The 19,908-nt window shown below is 41.3% G+C and overlaps 1 protein-coding gene across 1 annotated transcript; it reads right to left on the bottom strand.

Annotated features, from left to right (window-relative positions):
• Positions 1–3,417: 3,417 nt before the first annotated feature.
• Positions 3,418–4,929, bottom strand: LOC147619994 (uncharacterized). Its single transcript, XM_086772580.1, has 2 exons — positions 3,847–4,929; positions 3,418–3,771 (listed from the first exon to the last, which is right to left on the bottom strand). The coding sequence occupies exons 1-2, from the start codon at positions 4,927–4,929 to the stop codon at positions 3,418–3,420; spliced, it is 1,437 nt and encodes a 478-aa protein (XP_086628706.1).
• Positions 4,930–19,908: the final 14,979 nt, after the last annotated feature.

Here is a 19,908-nt window from a genome sequence, read left to right as displayed (position 1 = left end):
TCAAGGCTTTACAAGCTTTAATAAAAAATTATCATAGGAACACGCCCGTGCACGAGTCTCTTCATACCAGTTTAATGCAAAGCAAGGAATATTAAATTTTTTCTCCCTTTCTTTTTTTGGGTGTAAACCTTATCTCCAATTCTCTTGGTGTTGTTGACGTTGATGTTGAGCTCTACTACTTTGTTGTGGCCCATGTCGATGGATGAAGAATTGCAAGCATTGATGGCGTTGACTGGCTACTGTTGATGTTCGTTGAAGAGACTACCGTGTGTTGATGTCCGTCGAAGAGACTGCCATGAGTGGGGGGAAGAAAGTTCTCTTTTACTGAGCTGCTAGAGCTGGATGCACTGCTTGTAGATGCTGACAAGACTATTCTTGTGCACAAAGGCAGGTGTCGTTGATAAGAGATCATCTTTGCGATGTCTCTCTCTTTCTCTCCTGTGTTTTCATAGATCTTTAGTAGAATGAACCTTATAAATAGGCTTGAGGTTACAAAGACGATGACATCATTGATGAACAAGAGCACCTCCATATTCTTCTCCAATATTCTAGGTCCATGTGATCTCAAGATCAACATGGTGGTGTGTATAAAATGCTTGAAGGATCCACTTGTTGTAGGTGCCACCTTCTAGTGATTTATAGACTTTCTTATGAGTAAATGCCAAAGGTTGTAAGCCCCTCATAACCCTTAATATATAGGCATTGATTTTGGGTGAGTTTCCCCACACAAATGGCTTATATAGTCACCAAAAGCTCTCCAAAATGCACACTAGCTATGCTTAAACTTACAAGAAAAGATTAGAGGAGAGAAGCAAGAGATACCCAAGCCTAGAGGAGGGAACTGCCTTTCCAAACCCTAGCAAGAGATACCCAAGTCTAGAGGCCCTTGACTTTCCAAACCCTATACACACTCACAAAGGGTTGCAAGGGAGATACAAAGTGTAGAGAACACTCAATACTGTTGCACAAATGGAAACGTCCCTTAAAAACATGAGAAAAATGACTTATAAACTTCATAAGTCATTTCTCTCATCGAGCCACCCGCCATGAGTAATTGACCAGAGGGTGCCTATCTCCTAGTCTTAACTAGCTTTCTCATAATACAAACTTGATGCCCATATTTTGTAGACATTCCCAAAATAATAGCAACATAACAACCTTGATTAAGAGTGAACAAGTGTGCAGTTGGTGGTGTGAGAGGAGAGAGTTTTACGTAGTTAAGGCTTTTTCTAGCTTTAAAACTTTCCCTAATGACATGTGCATCATAAGTCGATCTCACTAGTGCTTACTCTTTGTTCATTAATTATTATGTTGAAATATGCATGCCTGTTTGCACAATTTTGCAAAGTAGATGCAAATCATGAGCAAGGTAAGGTCATAATGATTGTCTTTGTCACCACTCACAATTTTAGAGGATGCCCACTACCTTAGTTTACTCACATGTGATTGCACCTTTGATCACTTTGCTAGTGCACCAACTTGAGTGGTGTCCTCATCGCTTATGCCCAACCTCCAAATCTGATACATGTGAATCCACAGGTATGGGCAACTAGGTTTATGGTATTTTTTGAGAGCTATAGATTAATCACATACATAGATCTTCAGTAAAATGAGCCTTATAAATAGGCTTGAGGTTACATAGATGATGACATCGTTCTTCTCCAATATTCTAGGCCCATGTGATCTCAAGGTCAACATGGTGGTGTGTATAAAATGCTTGAAGGATCCACTTGTTGTAGGTGCCACCTTCTAGTGATTTATAGACTTTCTTATGAGTAAATACCAAAGCTTGTAAGCCCCTCATAGCCCTTAATAGATAGGCATTGATTTTGGGTGAGTTTCCCCACACAAATGGCTTATGTAATCACCAAAAGCTCTCCAAATTGCACACTATGCTTTAACTTACAAGAAAAGATTAGAGAAGAGAAGCAAGAGATACCCAAAAGCCTAGATGAGGGGAATGCCTTTCCAAACCCTAGCAAGAGATACCCAAGTCTACAGGCCATTGACTTTCCAAACCCTATACACACTCACAAAGGGTTGCAAGGGGGAGAGAGAGAGTGTAGAGAACACTCAATATACTATTGCACAAATGGAAACGTCCCTTACAAACATGAGAAAAATGACATATATACTTCATAAGTCATTTCTCATCAAGCCACCCACCATGAGTAAGTGACCCGAGGGTGCCTATCTTCTAGTTTTAACTGGCTTTCTCATGATACAAACTTGATTATTTTGTAGACATTCCCAAAATAATTGCAACATAGCAACCTTGATTAAGAGTAAACAAGTGTGCACTTGATGGTTTGAGAGGGGAGAGAGTTATATGTAGCTAAGGCTTTTTCTAGCTTCAAAACTTTCCCTAATGACTTGTGCATCGTAAGTCGATCTCACTAGTACCTACTCTTTGTTCATTAATTATTATGATCTCACGAGGATCTCACTAGTGCCTACTCTTTGTTCGTTAATTATTATGCTGCAATATGCATGTCTGTTTGCACAATTTTGCAAAGTAGATGCAAGCCCTGGGCAAGCTAAGGTAATAATGATTGTCTTTGTCACCACAACAAATTTTAGACGATGACCACTACCTTACTCTATTCACATGTGATTGATCACTTTGCTAGTGCACTAACTTCAGTGGTGTCCTCATAACTTATGCTAAACCTCCAAATCTAATACACGTGACTCCATAGGTATGGACCAATAGGTTTATGGTATTTTTGGTAGAGTTTGGACCACCAACTTTGGGGATGATTTGGGGTCCCTTTGGGAGCAACCCAATAGATTGATTCACCGATCTTATAGATATTTAAGATCTAACTCTTCATTAGGGCCAAAAACGACTCAAAAAGGGCTGTGTAAGGAAGTGATTAATTTGCTAATTAGCGGAGCCGTTGACGGTCAAAACGACTCCAAATTTAGCGATTTTCCTAAATAAAAGCACATTCAAGTTATTTAAAGCGCATTCAAGTACATACCTTTTAAAATTAAAAAAACAATTTCACGATTCCCGGAATAGTTAATGTCAACATGACCACGATTCTTATTTTTGAATTTTTGCCGCCCCTCTCTCACTGTTTCTTTGCCATTCTCTCCCTTTTTTTGTCACTCTCGGATATGGCTCTGTTCTTCACGAGCTTTCTCTACTAACTTTTTATGCTTATTGCTCTGTTCCATCTTTTATCAAACTTAATAAAGAGTATTAAGTTTCAATAAAGAGTATGCGACTACACGAAGTTCTTTTCAAAGGCCGTTGACAGATTTCAATGAAGTTTAACGACTTCGGAAGGGAAGTTTATATCCACCAGACCCTGAAACTGGAAGGTATCCTTCTTTTCATACTCCTCATGATTTGATGAGATTTGTTGGAGATGGGGTTAATGGCTTACTGGGTTATAGTTTAAGGCTTGCTTACTCTGCAGCAGCATAGCTAGCACAGCAAAGAAAGTAACCTGCTCTAGAGGCATTAAAGCCTGCAGCATAACCAAAAATCCTAAGGGCAGCAGCTCTCTCAAGAACCAATATCTTGTTAGCATTTATTTGAAGGGGTGTGTAACCAAGAAACCTTGACAATACCTTTAGTGCAAATAAAGGTAGCTCAGGCTCTTCAGAATATTGACTATGAAAGGCACAAAAGGTTGCCTTGTCCAACAAAGGAAGATAGTGCAAAAGAGAGGATGAATCTTTCTTAAAGGTTCCTTCTGTTGCCTTTCCTCGTGAACCTTTGGCTCTTCCAAGAAAATTATCACTGTCAAGAAGTTCAAGCTGCAGAAAAAAAATAATTGATTAAAAAAAGCTTTAAAAGACAGAAAAAATATCAAGGGTCATTAATGAAACAACCTTCTGCAATTCATCATCTGCAACAACAACCTTCTCCTGTGCGAGGTTGAATAAACCAAATTTTTCCTTCTTTGCAACCTCTTCTTCTAAATCTCTCAGCTTGATATCTCTCCCAAAAGATTGAATACCAAGCTCCTGGAGCCTGTTTTCAAAATCCTCATCCTTCAAAGAAGGTGCTTCCTCCTCAACTCTCTTCATGCAAACAGTAAGTGCATCAGGAGCAGTAACAAAAGAATCATTTGAAGTCTGGAGATCAAGAGATAAAAAATCCTCCTTGGACTCTTCCTCTGTGTCAATAAAGTCCAAGGCAACCTCAGAAGCCTCAGCTATAGCTGCAATACAGTAGTCCTCCCTTATATTGAGAAGAAATTGAATCTGATGAAGAGGGATGAAATCTTTGTCATTAATAAGAAAGGAGGGGAGGCTTGGTATAGTAAGGGAGGCCTCAGACACCTCCACATCTTCAATGGGTTCAGGGATGAGGGTGCTTGCTTTAAACTCTGCAACATCCAAACCTGCACTTTCTTTTTCCTCTGAAGCAAAATAAATTTTTTGCATCTCCAAGGTCTCAGATTTCTCTATGTTCAAAACAGTGGAGACATTCAAGTTTAATTCATCCTTGGATGGAACATCTTCACCTGGAACTTGAGCACTTTTCTCATCTTTGAGAAAAAGAAAGAAAAGAAAATAAATGTCCTTTGAAACAAGGTTGCAACTTTTAACATGGAGTTGACAGGATATGGATTTTGGGATTAGAACATTGGACTTCTTTGAAAACCTGCCAAACCTTCTTAAAACTTTGTTTTTTTCAAGAGAATTTTGAGTGAAATCAGCGAGATGAATGTAATCTTTTCCTTCCAGAATCAAACACTGACCAAGAACTGCATCCTCAAATTCCTTTAATTCATCTGAAATAAACTCTCTAAGTTTATCCAAGATTTCACCAAGGACAAATTTGGGATTGAAAATTGTCAATGCCTCTGAGTAGACTTGCATGTGTCCACCAACCTCCAAAACGGCCTCCAGCAACCTTTCACTTGGGTCATCGAAAATTTGTTCTCTTCCCTCAAGATTAGTACTCATATCTTCGGTTCAATCTGCAAAAGAAATGGAATAGAAGCACCAAAACATAGTGGAAAACCTGCCTTAGAACCAATTCAACGTCTTAATTCAAGCCTCTAGGTTGTTTAGAGGTTCAAGAAGCACTTACCAATACGGCGCGATACAAGGGCTTTGGAACACCTCGGAGGGCCTCCTATCGCGTCGTGTTGGATAAGCTGAGGGAAAGAAGTGAAGCACCTGAATGGAGCAAAACGAGGTCTTTGGAACAAATGCAAGGGCCTCCTCTCGCGTATTGTACCTGTCAGTTAAGAAACTTGGGTAGAAAATATTTCATCCCGTCGCGCTGATTACATTGGGGTATAAAAAAGATGAGGTCAAAAAATGACCGTCTTCCCACATCCTCTGACCCTCGACTATCGCGTCGTTCCGGCTAGCTCATCTCCTTCACGGCGCTCTAACGCCCCTTCAGTCAAAGTCCAATTCTCCTTCACGACGCGATAGGGCTATTCCAACATCCTCTGACCCTCCACTATTGCGTCGTTCCGGCTAGCTCATCTCCTTCACGGCGCGATAACGCCCTTTCAGTCAAAGTCTAAGGCTCCTCCATCGCGTCGTTTCGGATACAATATTCACCTCTGAGAATTAAACAGAGCAAGAAGTATGTAAGAGTATGTAAGAGTTTAGTAATTTACAATGACTATGGTTATTGGCAAAACAAGACAAAATTCCGACGAAACCAATAAAGTTTAGAGGCAAATTTAGTGGCGCGGCGGCTATAGTCACTAGTGACATGCATCATATTAAAGGCTGCCCGGCGCTCACGATGGCACTTCGGTGCTGGTTGTTGACTGCGAAGCATGGGGGACACGTAAGGAGCGCCGGTGTAGCTGGCGGGTGGACATTGACATCTAGGGGTGTAGGCATGGGTAGACACAGGCCGCAAGGCTACTACAAGCTTCTGAAGTTTCCGGAGACATTGTCCTACTCATCTTTGCTGCGGGAACACATGCGGCTTTGCCTGATACGACACGTGCTCACCATCTCATCGTGTCGTATCAGGCGGGCTAGCCCAAAATCGCTCAATTTCGGCTCAAGTTCCTCCGTCAACAGAACATTGGCCGCCTTCACGTCTCGTTCTGGCTATCAAAATCACCTTCTCTGCGAATTCTACAGCGCAAAAAGCCAATCCTTCTACACGACGCGATACAGCCACTCAGTCAAAGTCCGAGCCACATCTATCGCGTCGTTTTGGATATCATTTTTACAACTTAAAAAAGTCTGTTTTTTCAATCTAAAAGCCTTCTGTATCGCATGCTCAATCACCGAAGCCTCCTATGCCAACACCCATGCCTCCAAAATCATCTTCCAAGTCTCCCAAATTATCACCTAAAAAATCTCCCAAGCCTTTTGAAGAGCCACAGTTCTCAGAAGCCCCCAAGGTTTTATCAAGAGAGCACCCTGAAGACTCTTCACAGCCCCCTGTCCAGTCTCCTAAGCCAGCAACCCCCCCAAGGCCAAGTCCAACAAAGAAGGCTAGTTAGCCTTTCTTTTCACCTGGATTCAGCAAACAAAAAGGAAAGAGGGACTCTGAAGCTCCTGGGTCCTCGAATGTAAAGAGGAAGATGGATTTTGATTAATGTTCATTTCTAGCCTCATTTATGTAAAAAATTGTTTATTTTTACTTTGTAATGAAGCAGCCAGTTTGTGTCAAATAGATGTACTCCTCAACTGAGAAAAATCTTTGATGATGATTTTGCACTAAAAAATGTCATAAGTACCAGCATATTGAGTAAGACAACAAGATCAAAACAAAATCTTTATTTGAAAAGTATTGTGATTACAATTTCATGATCTTGCATTTGGCTCAAATACAACTCTTTTGGGTGGAAGACATGTGATACAAGATGTTACATTCTCCATCCTTTTGCTTACAACAATTCCATCTACTTTAAATTTATATTCAGAGGATGTTTCATCAAGAAACTCAAGTGACTCTCTGACATCTTTCAGCATCCAATTAGCTATAACTATAAGTTCTCTAGGCTCAGTTAGTTGATGTACATATATTTTTAATTCAAACTCTGGACAGTTCTCTTCTGAATCTAGGGATACCCAGAAACCTAGCTTGCTTCTCCATCTTCTATAATCATAACCTAAAACTAATGATTGACGACATAATTGATATGAAATTGACAGAGAATTGGGGCTTATTCTGCAACTAATATTGTCACCAATGTGGTAAGTTTCTTTGGTTCTCCATCCTTCTCCAAGCACAATGTCGAGTTCAGCCATAGAAAGTCTTCTGTTGAGCCACATTGTCTTTGATCGTTGTAAATCCATGGTTTTGAAACATGCCACAAAGACATGTAAAGGTAAGAACCATTGAACCTTTATCCTTCTTGATATTCTACCCGGAGACATAGCTTTCAAAATGTCTTCTTTGATTTTGAATTTGAAGCTCGATAAAGTAAGAACACTATATTCGTGAGTTTGGGAATTTCCCAACTCCCATTTTTTGAATACTAAAAAGGTGGGACCTGGATAACATGCCTATAAGTTTTTCAAAACCATATCATGTAACCTATTGTTGGAAAGCGCTTGGAAAATGGAATCTAGTGAGCTTTAGAGCGCTCAATTTGGAGTAACGGTGTTCAAGTTATGATTAATCCAAAGATTTGACCACGTGTCCCAAACTTATGAGAAATTCCCATATTCCCCAATATGGTGTTTAAGTGAGTCTGGAGATTTCCAATCTAGCGAGTTGATGGTAGAAACAGGCACTTCACGAAGTTGTCCTTTCTCACCTTCTCTTGATGGAACCGTATATTCTACAAAATAGACAAACAAATCCACCGATTTGTTTGTCCTTTCTCACCTTCTCTTGATGGAACCATATATTCTACAAAATAGACAAACAAATCCATCGATTTGAAAAAAGATGGTGGTTTATCAGCATACAAAACATCTGCAATTCCTTTGTGAATTGCATTGAAGGTTCCACTCAGACTTTCAATAGGTTGTCACTCCACAGCTGTCGATGGAAAGATAACTGAAAGAAAAACCATAAACACTTACATCAAAAGAAAATATGAGATATTTTCATATTGTCTTTGAAAATAATATTTCTTACAATAAGATTGTAACATGTGATGCTCATTTGGATTAAGCATCATATCTTTGGCCATGTACACATGTTGAACTTTGAAGGCAAGAATTTTTCCTTTCCAGTGATTTTTAACTGCATCTCGCTTTATTCTTTTCACTTTATGTGCACCTTTACAAGAAGGAAGCATTGTTGCCCAGTCATTTATTTGAAAAGAAATAGGTTTCCAAAGTCCTTCCTGATATTATTAAAAACACAAGAAGTGATACTATGAGATGGACGACGTGCAGAGTTTGCCATGGGAACTTAGAAAAAGAGAAAAGCCGCAAAAATTCTACAAAGAGAGAGAGAGAGAGAATGTGAATGTGTAGACGTTCGAGACTGACTTGTCATGTCATAAATGACGTTATTTTCAAAATTTGAAATAAAGATTTCGTATCTTTTTTGATTTTTTTTGAAATAAAATATAGAGCTCACGTCTGGTACGGTGGGTCCAAACTTTTATGTTTAGTCATCCAGAACTCTCAAAAATAGCGGTGTCTGCCAAAAGATAGCGATTTTTCGCCATTCTCCGTGAAAATAGTTCTCCAAGACCCAAGATAGAGGAGACAAGAATGCCATACTTTTGTATACGTGGCAAATATCTATTGGACCATTCCTTAATCTTTAGATTAACAAACAGCCCATTTTTAGACGTTTTTGGCCCTAATGTGACACTTCTCGTCCTAAAAAAATCTAGACTCTTTTGAAGTCAAATTTGTCAAGGAACTAGCATCTTAAATATCTTTCCTTATATTAACCCAAGGCAAGAAAACTTTGGAGTGTCCGGACATAGCTTCCAAGGAGGAAAAGGCAACCCAAAATAATAGCAACATAGCAACCTTGATTAAGAGTGAACAAGTGTGCAGTTGGTGTGAGAGGAGAGAGTTTTACATAGCTAAGGCTTTTTCTAGCTTTTAAACTTCCCCTAATGACATGTGCATCATAAGTCAATCTCACTAGTGCTTACTCTTTGTTCATTAATTATTATGTTGAAATATGCATGCCTGTTTACACAATTTTGCAAAGTAGATGCAAATCATGAGCAAGGTAAGGTCATAATGATTGTCTTTGTCACCACTCACAATTTTAGAGGATGCCCACTACCTTAGTTTATTCACATGTGATTGCACCTTTGATCACTTTGCTAGTGCACCAACTTGAGTGGTGTCCTCATCGCTTATGCCCAACCTCCAAATCTGATACATGTGAATCCACATGTATGGGCAACTAGGTTTATGGTATTTTTTGAGAGCTAGAGATTAATCACATACATAGATCTTCAGTAGAATGAGCCTTATAAATAGGCTTGAGGTTACAAAGATGATGACATCGTTCTTCTCCAATATTCTAGGCCCATGTGATCTCAAGGTCAACATGGTGGTGTGTATAAAATGCTTGAAGGATCCACTTGTTGTAGGTGCCACCTTCTCGTGATTTATAGACTTTCTTATGAGTAAATACCAAAGGTTGTAAGCCCCTCATAGCCCTTAATAGATAAGCATTGATTTTGGGTGAGTTTCCCCACACAAATGGCTTATGTAGTCACCAAAAGCTCTCCAAATCGCACACTATGCTTAAACTTACAAGAAAAGATTAGAGAAGAGAAACAAGAGATACGCAAGCCTAGATGAGGGGAATGCCTATAAGAGATACCCAGGTCTACAAGCCATTGACTTTCCAAACCCTAGCAAGAGATACCCAAGTCTACAGGCCATTGACTTTCCAAACCCTATACACACTCACAAAGGGTTGCAAGGGGGAGAGAGAGTGTGTAGAGAACACTCAATATACTATTGCACAAATGGAAACGTCCCTTACAAACATGAGAAAAATGACATATATACTTCATAAGTCATTTCTCATCAAGCCACCCACCATGAGTAAGTGACCCGAGGGTGCCTATCTTCTAGTTTTAACTGGCTTTCTCATGATACAAACTTGATTATTTTGTAGACATTCCCAAAACAATTGCATCATAGCAACCTTGATTAAGAGTAAACAAGTGTGCACTTGATGGTTTGAGAGGGGAGAGAGTTATATGTAGCTAAGGCTTTTTCTAGCTTCAAAACTTTCCCTAATGACTTGTGCATCGTAAGTCGATCTCACTAGTACCTACTCTTTGTTCATTAATTATTATGATCTCACGAGGATCTCACTAGTGCCTACTCTTTGTTCGTTAATTATTATGCTGCAATATGCATGTCTGTTTGCACAATTTTGCAAAGTAGATGCAAGCCCTGGGCAAGCTAAGGTAATAATGATTGTCTTTGTCACCACACAAAATTTTAGACGATGACCACTACCTTACTCTATTCACATGTGATTGATCACTTTGCTAGTGCACTAACTTCAGTGGTGTCCTCATAACTTATGCTAAACCTCCAAATCTAATACCTTTTCCTCCTTGGAAGCTATGTCCGGACACTCCAAAGTTTTCTTGCCTTGGGTTAATATAAGGAAAGACATTTAAGATGCTAGTTCCTTGACAAATTTGACTTCAAAGAGAGTCTAGATTTTTTTAGGACGAGAAGTGTCAAGAGTTAGATCTTAAATATTTATAAGATCGGTGAATCAATCTATTGGGTTGCTCCCAAAGGGACCCCAAATCATCCCCAAAGTTGGTGGTCCAAACTCTACCAAAAATACCATAAACCTATTGGTCCATACCTATGGAGTCACGTGCAACCCATCTACCTTCCAATGCCTTGTGATGATGAAAACTGGTAGAATCTTTCAACAATTCACCAACCTACCCAATTGGGTTATGCCAAAGTCTAATCTTCCTCCCTCCCTCCTTCCCTCCCTCCCAGGTAGAAGTGAACTCCCTCTACAAAAAGGAACAACTATGTCAACTGAGAGCAACAATGTAACCTAGCAAAGGTGCCACCAACTATGTCAACTGAGAGCAACAATGTAACCTAGCAAAGTACAGTCTTCAATCAGTATTCCCATGAGAAAGGTAAGGCCCAGCACCCTTCGAGCAGCTTCCAAGGAGGAAAAGGCAACCCATCTACCTTCCAATGCCTTGAGATGATGAAAACTGGCAAAATCTTTGAACAGTACACCAACCTCCCCAATTTAATCTTCTTCCCTCCCAAGTAGAAGTGGACTCCCTGTACAAAAAGGAATAAAGAGTATGGAATTAAATATGATCCTTCCTGTAAATGGATGGAAGTTTAGGTTGTATCCCGGACTCCACAAGAACCAAAGTGGATCTCGACTCCATCTCCTCTGACAAAGCTTGCTTCACATGGGCTGGCTCCATCCTTCATCAGCAGCACCCAAGAGTAGGTGTGGGGTGGGTTCTGGCATGAAGGTATGTGAGCATAGTAGACAAATCTTCATGGATAAGAGCCCCAAGCAGATCGATCAAAGTCGACCTTCGAAGTAAGTAGGAGGGCAGCATGAGTGTATGTACAGTGGGAGTGTGATCAAGTGCCTGGAGGGAGCTGGCAACATGAGAGTAGCATTGGGGAAGAAATGGCAGTCCTTATCCCTTGCGGAGGTGCAATGTGACCGTTTTCCAAAGCTTCAGTTCAATGGCTCTGCTCTTCTCTGCAGCCAGCCCGCCTCCGAGAATGACCTGTTGTATGCAGTGACAGTCTTGAGTGGTGCACAGCACCATCATCAACACCCAGATGCAAGAAGCCTTAGAGGGACCGGTCCCCCTTTTTCCTTTGTTGTTCAAAACCCCCCTGAAACAAACCTAGGGTGGTGCAAAAAGTGTTAATGAAGCAAATGGTATCATTCATTTCTGATGTTGGAGGACAAAGTTTTCCTTCTCAACAGATCCTTGGTATAGCTGGTGGGATCCCAATCACGCTAGGGTGCTACGAAAGGTTCCGAAAAAATGAAGCAGACGCTTTCTGATCTTGGAGGAGAAAGGACGCACTTCTGTAGAACACTATAGCCAAGGCATCCTCCGATGTCTTCTTCTTCTTTGGCCTACTTTTGAGTCGGGTTCAACTGTATAAGAGCTTGTGGACAAATTGGGGGAGAGTCTCAAAAACCTTGGCCAGAAATGGAAGGAAGGGAAAGGACGAATCTTGTGTGGACAACGTGGGCGTCTCAAAAATCTTGTGTGTGTGGGTGTTGTGCTTCAGGGAAGTAAAGATAGAAATTATGGGAGTGTGGGAAGCTCCCACGCGTTTCTCTCGAGTAGGTGAACTCCTTGAGGACTTAAAGCTCACGTTAGGTTAAAGTGAACTGACGGGTGGGAAATGAATAAAGCATAAGAGATGAGGAGATCTATGAGGCAAACTAGAGAAGGTGTGGAGAAAGAAGGCCAACTTCGTTTTTAAGATCCCCCAATGCATTGCTCTTACTAAATCTTGGGGAGAAGAAGTAGACACAAGGGAGCACATAGCCCTCAATGATGGGAGGAGAGTGGAGTGGGCTTGCCTTTGCTCTCCACGAACTTGGATGAGCTCAATGCTCTTACCATTGCACTCGCACCCGCACTCGCTCTTACAACCACCTCACACTCCCACTCATACTCACAGTCGCACTTGCAACCCACCTCCTCACGCGCTCGCACGCTCACACTCAATCGGGGGGAGTGAGAAGTAGCATTAAACTTAACACTCGTACTCATTGAGTCGAATCGTGGTGTTAGGGCAAGTAGTGGGGTGTTGCGTATGGTTGTATAAGCATGTGGACCTTCGTATATCATTTTTTAATCTTCAATATATGACAAGGTTGAAGACTTTAGTGTCTTCTTCTAAGGTGATATTTGAGATCTTTCCTCCTAGAAAGTTTATAGTCAAAAAATTTTATTATATATGGCCTGAGGTAGAAGACTACGATGTCCTACAAGGAGACACTTTCATTAGTCAAAAAAGATTTTGATGTACTACCGTTGGATCCTTGACTGCATGGTGTAAAAAATACAACTTCAAAAAATGATCACAAGAAAATGGATCTTGATACAATACTCAATTATTATTAAAACTAAATTTACAAATTGATGGCATATGCCCACCCGTGCGCTCCATGAAGGAGCTTTGATGGAAATCTAGGTAAACATTAAGCGGAGAGACAAGATATCGTACACATAAAATAGTAATTGCAATGAAAATACCTAACCATTCAGCCACACATGGCCAACATCATGTCTAATTGGAAATTGTCGGGCTCTTGGTGCTCAACACAATGGTTACTCCTCATATAGGGGGCTACTCCTTAACACCATGGGCTCTGGGTGCTCAATGCAATGGCTACTCCTCATATAGGGGGCTACTTCTCAACACAATGGCTATAGGGGGCCTTGAAAAATAGAGCAACCCACATCACCCGCACATTAACAACACTGACAAGGGTAGAGTATTGATTTCCATTATATGGGACCCTCCTTCAATTGCCAATGATTGGCAATTGAAGGACCCTCCTTCAATTGCCAATGATTGGCACTAATGATTGGCACTGTCTTGGCCTCAGGAGGATTATAGAGTCTATAGGCGTTTATAAGAGAAACCACACAGCTCATGAATGTGTAGTTCTAAGAGCAAGAGAAACTTAGTGGGTTGAATATTACAAAAGGTATGGGAATCACGAATCATCTAATTACTACCATGCCCAAAGAATGATGAGAATGACAGGGGTGCCAGGACTAGTAGTGCCTCCTCAATCTCGTTAGCCTTGCAGCACCACCTCCTACTAGTGGTATTAATGCTACCTATGCTAACAGGAACTTGATCAGGAATCCTTATAGGGACACGGATATTCTACCTCTCTAGTGTAATCACCTCAACCAGCCTAGCCCAAGAACATCTCGATCATCGTTAAGAATCCTTATAGGGACACACCGATTCTACCTCTCTGGTGTTATCACCTCAACCAGCCTCGTGAGGAACAACTCCTATGAGGCTATTCAAGACTGAGACATTTATAGATGAACCTCCTAACCCACTAGATTTTTATGTGGAATACCCAAAATCAACAGTTTTGGAAGTCCACAAAGAAGTGAGCACCACATGGCTCAGCCAAGACATTTGATGTTAGACACACACTAATAATTTACAATATTAACGCAAAATGAATTAGGAGTCTACTGAGTAAGGGATATCAATGCACCAAGGTGATCTCCCTTTGCATGCTTCAAATGTCAAGGCTGTCACACAGTTGCTACCTAATTACAACCATCCAAAAAGCAACAGCACCTAATCCACCTCCATTAGGTAGATGGTAGATGAAGAGTGTTATTGATCATTTGATTAGTGAAAGCCATCCCAGAAGTAACAACACCTAACCCACCTCTCGAGTGTCTTCTTCTAAGGGACAAAGAGATTCCACCTCTCGAGTGTTACCAACCCCAATGCATTGCTCTTACTAAATCTTGGAGAAGAAGAAGACACAAGGACATAGCCCTCAATGATGGGAGGAGAGTGGAGTGGGCTTGCCTTTGCTCTCCACGAACTTGGATGAGCTCAATGCTCTTACCATTACACTCGTACCCTCGCTCTTACAACCACCTCACACTCCCACTCGTACTCACAGTCGCACTTGCAACCCACCTCCTCATGCTCACACTCAATCGAGGGGAGTGAGAAGTAGCATTAAACTTAACACTCGTACTCATTGAGTCGAATCGTGGTGTTAGGGCAAGTAGTGGGGTGTTGCATATGGTTGTATAATCATGTGGACCTTCGCATATTATTTTTTAATCTTTAATATAAGACAAGGTTGAAGACTTTAGTGTCTTCTTCTAAGGAGATATTTGAGATCTTTCCTCCTAGAAAGTTTATAGTCAAAAAAATTATTATATATTGCCTGAGGTAGAAGACTACGATGTCTTACAAGGAGACACTTTCATTAGTCAAAAAAGATTTTTAGGTACTACCTTTGGATCCTTGACTGCATGGTGTAAAAAAATACAACTTCAAAAAATGATCACAAGAAAATGGATCTTGACACAATACTCAATTATTATTAAAACTAAATTTACAAATTGATGGCATCTGCCCACTCGTGTGCTCCATGAAGGAGCTTTGATGGAAATCTAGGTAAACATTAGGCGGAGAGACAAGATATCGTACACATAAAATAGTAATTGCAATGAAAATACCTAACCATTCAGCCACACATGGCCAACATCATGTCTAATTGGAAATTGTCGGGCTCTTGGTGCTCAACACAATGGTTACTCCTCATACATGGGGCTACTCCTTAACACCATGGGCTCTGGGTGCTCAATGCAATGGTTACTCCTCATATAGGGGGCTACTTCTCAACACAATGGCTACAGGGGGCCTTAAAAAATAGAGCAACCCACATCACCCGCACATTGACAATGACAAGGGTGGAGTATTGATTTCCATTATATGGGACCCTCCTTCAATTGCCAATGATTGGCACCGTCTTGGCCTCGGGAGGATTATAGAGTCTATAAGCGTTTATAAGAGAAATAGCTCATGAATGTGTAGTTCTAAGAGCAAGAGAAACTTAGTGGGTTGGATATTACATAAGGTATGGGAATCACGAATCATCTAATTACTACCATGCCCAAAGAATGATGAGAATGGCAAGGGTGCCAGGACTACTAGTGCCTCTTCAATCTCGTTAGCCTTGCAGCACCACCTCCTACTATTGGTATTAATGCTACCTATGCTAACAAGAACTTGATCATCATTAGGAATCCTTATAGGGATATTCTACCTCTCTAGTGTAATCACCTCAACCAACCTAGCCCTAGAACATCTTGATCATCGTTAAGAATCCTTATAGGGACACAACGATTCTACCTCTCTGGTGTTATCACCTTAACCAATCTCGTGAACAACTCCTATGAGGCTATTCAAGACTGACCCATTTATAGATGAACCTCCTAACCCACTAGATTTTTATGTGGAATACCCAAACTCAATAGTTTTGGAAGTCCACCAAGAAGTGAGCACCACATGGCTCAACCAAGACATTTGATGTTAGACACACACTAATAATTTATAATATTAATGCAAATAGAATCAGGAGTCTACTGAGTAAGGGATATCAATGCACCAAGGCAACCTCCCTTAGCATGCTTCAGATGTCAAGGCTGTTACACAGTTGTGCTGCTGTCAGCATTTGGTCCATCTCCATTTTTGGAGCCACTTCAATGAGACTGTCACTCCATAGAGCGGCCAAAATTGTGCAATGTTCACATGGGGTCAGGCCAGTGTCCCATGTGAAAGGGCCAGTTTTATGGTGTCACATGGACGGGAGCCAGATCAGTGCCACCCGTGTGTGACCAGTGCTTTGTCACATGGAGGGGAACCAGTTTCGTGTCACCCGTGTATGATTTGCTCGTGCTGTATGGACAGGAGCCTATTGGTGCCACACCTGTGTATGGCCAGGATGGTGTCTTACCTATGGGACTGTCACTCCATAGGAAGACCAGGACATATTTATTTATATTTGTCGTGCTAGTTTTGTGCTCGACAGGAACCTCTTGTACAAGTTTCATGAAAGGGAGATTTCATCCACTATTTGTGCACATGCATTTATGCCTGCCTGCATGCATTAATTTATTTTTGCATGACTTGTTTACATGTGTCTGCCTGTTATGCCTGCATGCATAAATTTATTTTTGCATGACTTGTTTACGTGTGTCTGCCTGTTATGCCGTGCAAGTACACTGGACAGGGACACCCCCAGTGTACCGTGGAATGCTGTTTGCTGACTTGGTGGTGTGGCGTGTAAATAGGTGTGTAAATAGGTGGTAAGTATTTTCATTTTCCCCTTTTTAAAAGGTAAAATCCATAAACTAGAGTAAACCTTAATTTTTTATAAGCCAATGTGTTCACACACACTTAAATTTGGGCTGGGCATTTACTTTCTAGTGTGGGTGCCCATAAGTGTTAATTATTTATCAAAGGTTTTAAACCTTTGATAAAGGCTTTTGCATGGAACATTATTGAAAAACTGCTCATGTGTGAGGTTGGTGGCTTCTTTCTCTCCATCGCCTGCAGCTTCTCCTATCCATCGCCTGGTACCCGCCTGCGCTGTTGCACACGCCTGAACCTGAACTTACAGTTGTATGAGGTTGGTGGCTTCTTTCTCTCCATCGCGTGTAGCTTCTCCTATCCATCGCCTGGTACCCGCCTGCGCTGTTGCACACGCCTAAACCTGAACTTGCAGTTGGATGTGCTGCTGCTATTGCCCCGCCTATACCTGGCTGTTGTACCCGACTGTACCTGGCTATTGTACCCGCCTGAAGCTGCCCACGCTTGTTGTACCTGCTGGCTGCCCTTGTGTACCTGCTATACCTGTTAGCTGCCCTTGTGTACCTGATGTACCTGCTGGTTTCCCTTGTGTACCTGCTATACTTGCACCTGTTGGCTGCCCACGTGTACCTACTGGTGGCTACCCATATGTACCTGCTGTACCTACTATAAGTACAGGTACCTGCATAGTACCTAGCTAGTTATACCTACACACGTGTGAAGTACCTGATGTGCTTGATTGTACTCACCGTACCATGCCTCCTATAGGGAGTGGTCACATTGGTATCAGAGCCCGGTTGTCTCTCTTTCTCAAGAGGAGACACGGAGTTTTGAGATCGGAAGCAAGCACGAACACTTAATTCAATGGACAGCCAGGGCAACCCATTGGAAGTGCCAAATTCAAGGGGCCAATCAAGTGCTTCACGGGATTCCGATGCATTGCATGGAAGGCATAAGACTCTTGAGAGAGTCTATGACAGTGCATACATGGGACAACCATCACGTGGTAAAGAAACCATGCACGAGGAAGAGCCCAATGCATTGAGGGCTGAGTTGGAGCACATGAAGAGGCTTTTGCAGGCAAAAGAGCAAGAGCTGAAATTCTTGCATGAGGACCCCCATGTACAAAGTGTCATAGAATCCAAGAAAGCTGATGCTATGGTGGACATGACTTTTGAGTCTATGGCTTGAGAAGTGGGTAAGAAGCCAAGGGATCTGGCACTCTCTTATCTTATCCACAAGGGTGACCTTAAAGAGGGAGAGAATGGACAGCTTATGTTCAAGAATCCACCCTGTTTGCAGTATGGAGACCCAGCCTCTCAAAGGTTGAGATCATATTTGCATAAAGAAGAAGTATCGGTCACCTCTCGCCATGCATCCACTCCTCAGGGCACAGGAGGAAATAGATTTATGCATGTTGAAGGCCATTTGGATTCTAGGTATGTACATCATGGGGACAGTGGTCGACATGCAAGCCAAAAGACCTTGCCTATTGAGTTGTCTTGTGGCGAGACAAGGCATCTTTCAGCATAAGGCATCTTTCAGTGAGGTCACATGCAGTGGGGCTACAAGAATCAAAGACCCATGTCACTTTGGCGAGACAAGGCATCTTTCAGCGAGGTCACATGCAGTGGGGCTACAAGAATCAAAGACCCATGTCACTTTGGCGAGACAAGGCATCTTTCAGCGAGGTCACATCCAGTGGGGCTACAAGAATCAAAGACCCATGTCACTTTGGCGAGTGGAACACCTATCATTGCCCATGAAGCTCATGCAGAGAGAGCTACCCCGTTGGATAAGGGGAAGAGAAAAAGAGAAGAACATGTACCACATCCCAAGAAGCTCAAGGAGTTCAAGCTCCCACGCATTTCTCTTGAGTAGGTGAACTCCTTGAGGACTGAAAGCTCACGTTAGGTTAAAGTGAACTGACGGGTGGGAAATGAATAAAGCATAAGAGATGAGGAGATCTATGAGGCAAACCAGAGAAGGTGTGGAGAAAGAAGGCCAACTTCGTTTTTAAGATCCCCCAATGCATTGCTCTTACTAAATTGGGAAGTGGTAAGTGGCTAGAAATTTGACCAATCTGTTGTAGAGGCTATGAAAAAAAATTAAAAATTTTTGGGGTAAATTCTAGATTTTCTAGGTACTTTTTTGGGCTCCTGGAAGCTCAAAATAGCATATTTTGAGTAAAAATTAGAATTTTGGAGAAATAACAGAGCTGGAAATTTTTGAAATTTTTGCAAAAGACATCATTGAGGCTTTGGAAAAAATTTTACAGATTTTTGGAGCTTGATATGTGTGTGTGTGTGTGTGTGTGTGTGTGTGTGTGTGTAAAAGCTTTTAAGCTCTCTCTTTTTTGAAGCTTATAAGCTTTGTTAAGATTTAAGTTTTAAAGCTTAAAGACAAAAGTGCCCAGTCAACCAGATAGCACCATGCGGAAGGGAAAAAAAATAAAAGTAATTTACCTTGGATTGTGTCGTCGGCACCATTGAAGCTTGGAGAGATTTAAGAAAAAAATTCCTTTGCCTTGTGAGTCAAAAAGAAAATCAATGCTTCCAATTTTGCCAAACAATTTGCCCAATTTACTCAATTAATCTAGAGATCCATGCTTATTACGTTTTTATAATTTTTACTTCAAATTGACTTGAGAGCAAACCTCTGCATCCATTATACAATTTGAGTAGAAGGCAAGCTTAGCAATTCTGAAATGAGACCAATAACCTCCCTCAAAGAGCTGATTTCATCCATACGGATGTATTATGAAGAAGATTAGAATTGAGGAAAGTGGTTTTACGAGAAGAAGGGTGGTTTCACTTCAAGAAAAGTGGTTTTATGCATGAAGGTGGCTTTAAACCTCAACCCTTGATCCAAATCTTGATCGGCCAGCCCAAAAATTTCCCATAAACCATTGAATTTTTGCCCAAAGGTCTCTTTGCTCTTGCTTCCTTTGCTCTTTAATTTTTTTGAATGAATCTTATCTTTGTCCAAAGCCCTTGTACCCTTGCTGCATGCTTTTTGCAGATTCTGCTCTTCTCGTGCCTTACTGAAGGGCATGTACGTAAGACACGTGTAGTAGATTGTTGAGCATCTGAAAGTGATATACCTACAGTATTTAAATCATATTTCATAAATTTTACCCTTTTAGCCATAAATAGC

Source organism: Cibotium barometz, chromosome 32 (genome assembly GCF_041138505.1).
Source record: "Cibotium barometz isolate CiBa-2024 chromosome 32, ASM4113850v1, whole genome shotgun sequence".
NCBI classification, from domain to species: domain Eukaryota; kingdom Viridiplantae; phylum Streptophyta; class Polypodiopsida; order Cyatheales; family Cibotiaceae; genus Cibotium; species Cibotium barometz.
The sequence above is the reverse complement of the archived record's forward strand: the minus strand, read 5'-3'. Positions and strand labels throughout refer to the sequence as shown.

Excerpts from the sequence above, each read along its gene's own strand:
- LOC147619994 (XM_086772580.1), bottom strand. The coding sequence starts at position 4,929 with ATGAGTACTAATCTTGAGGGAAGAGAACAAATTTTCGATGACCCAAGT. Across the intron at positions 3,772-3,846 it reads CAGATGATGAATTGCAGAAG|CTTGAACTTCTTGACAGTGA; the intron begins GTTGTTTCATTA and ends TTTTTTCTGCAG.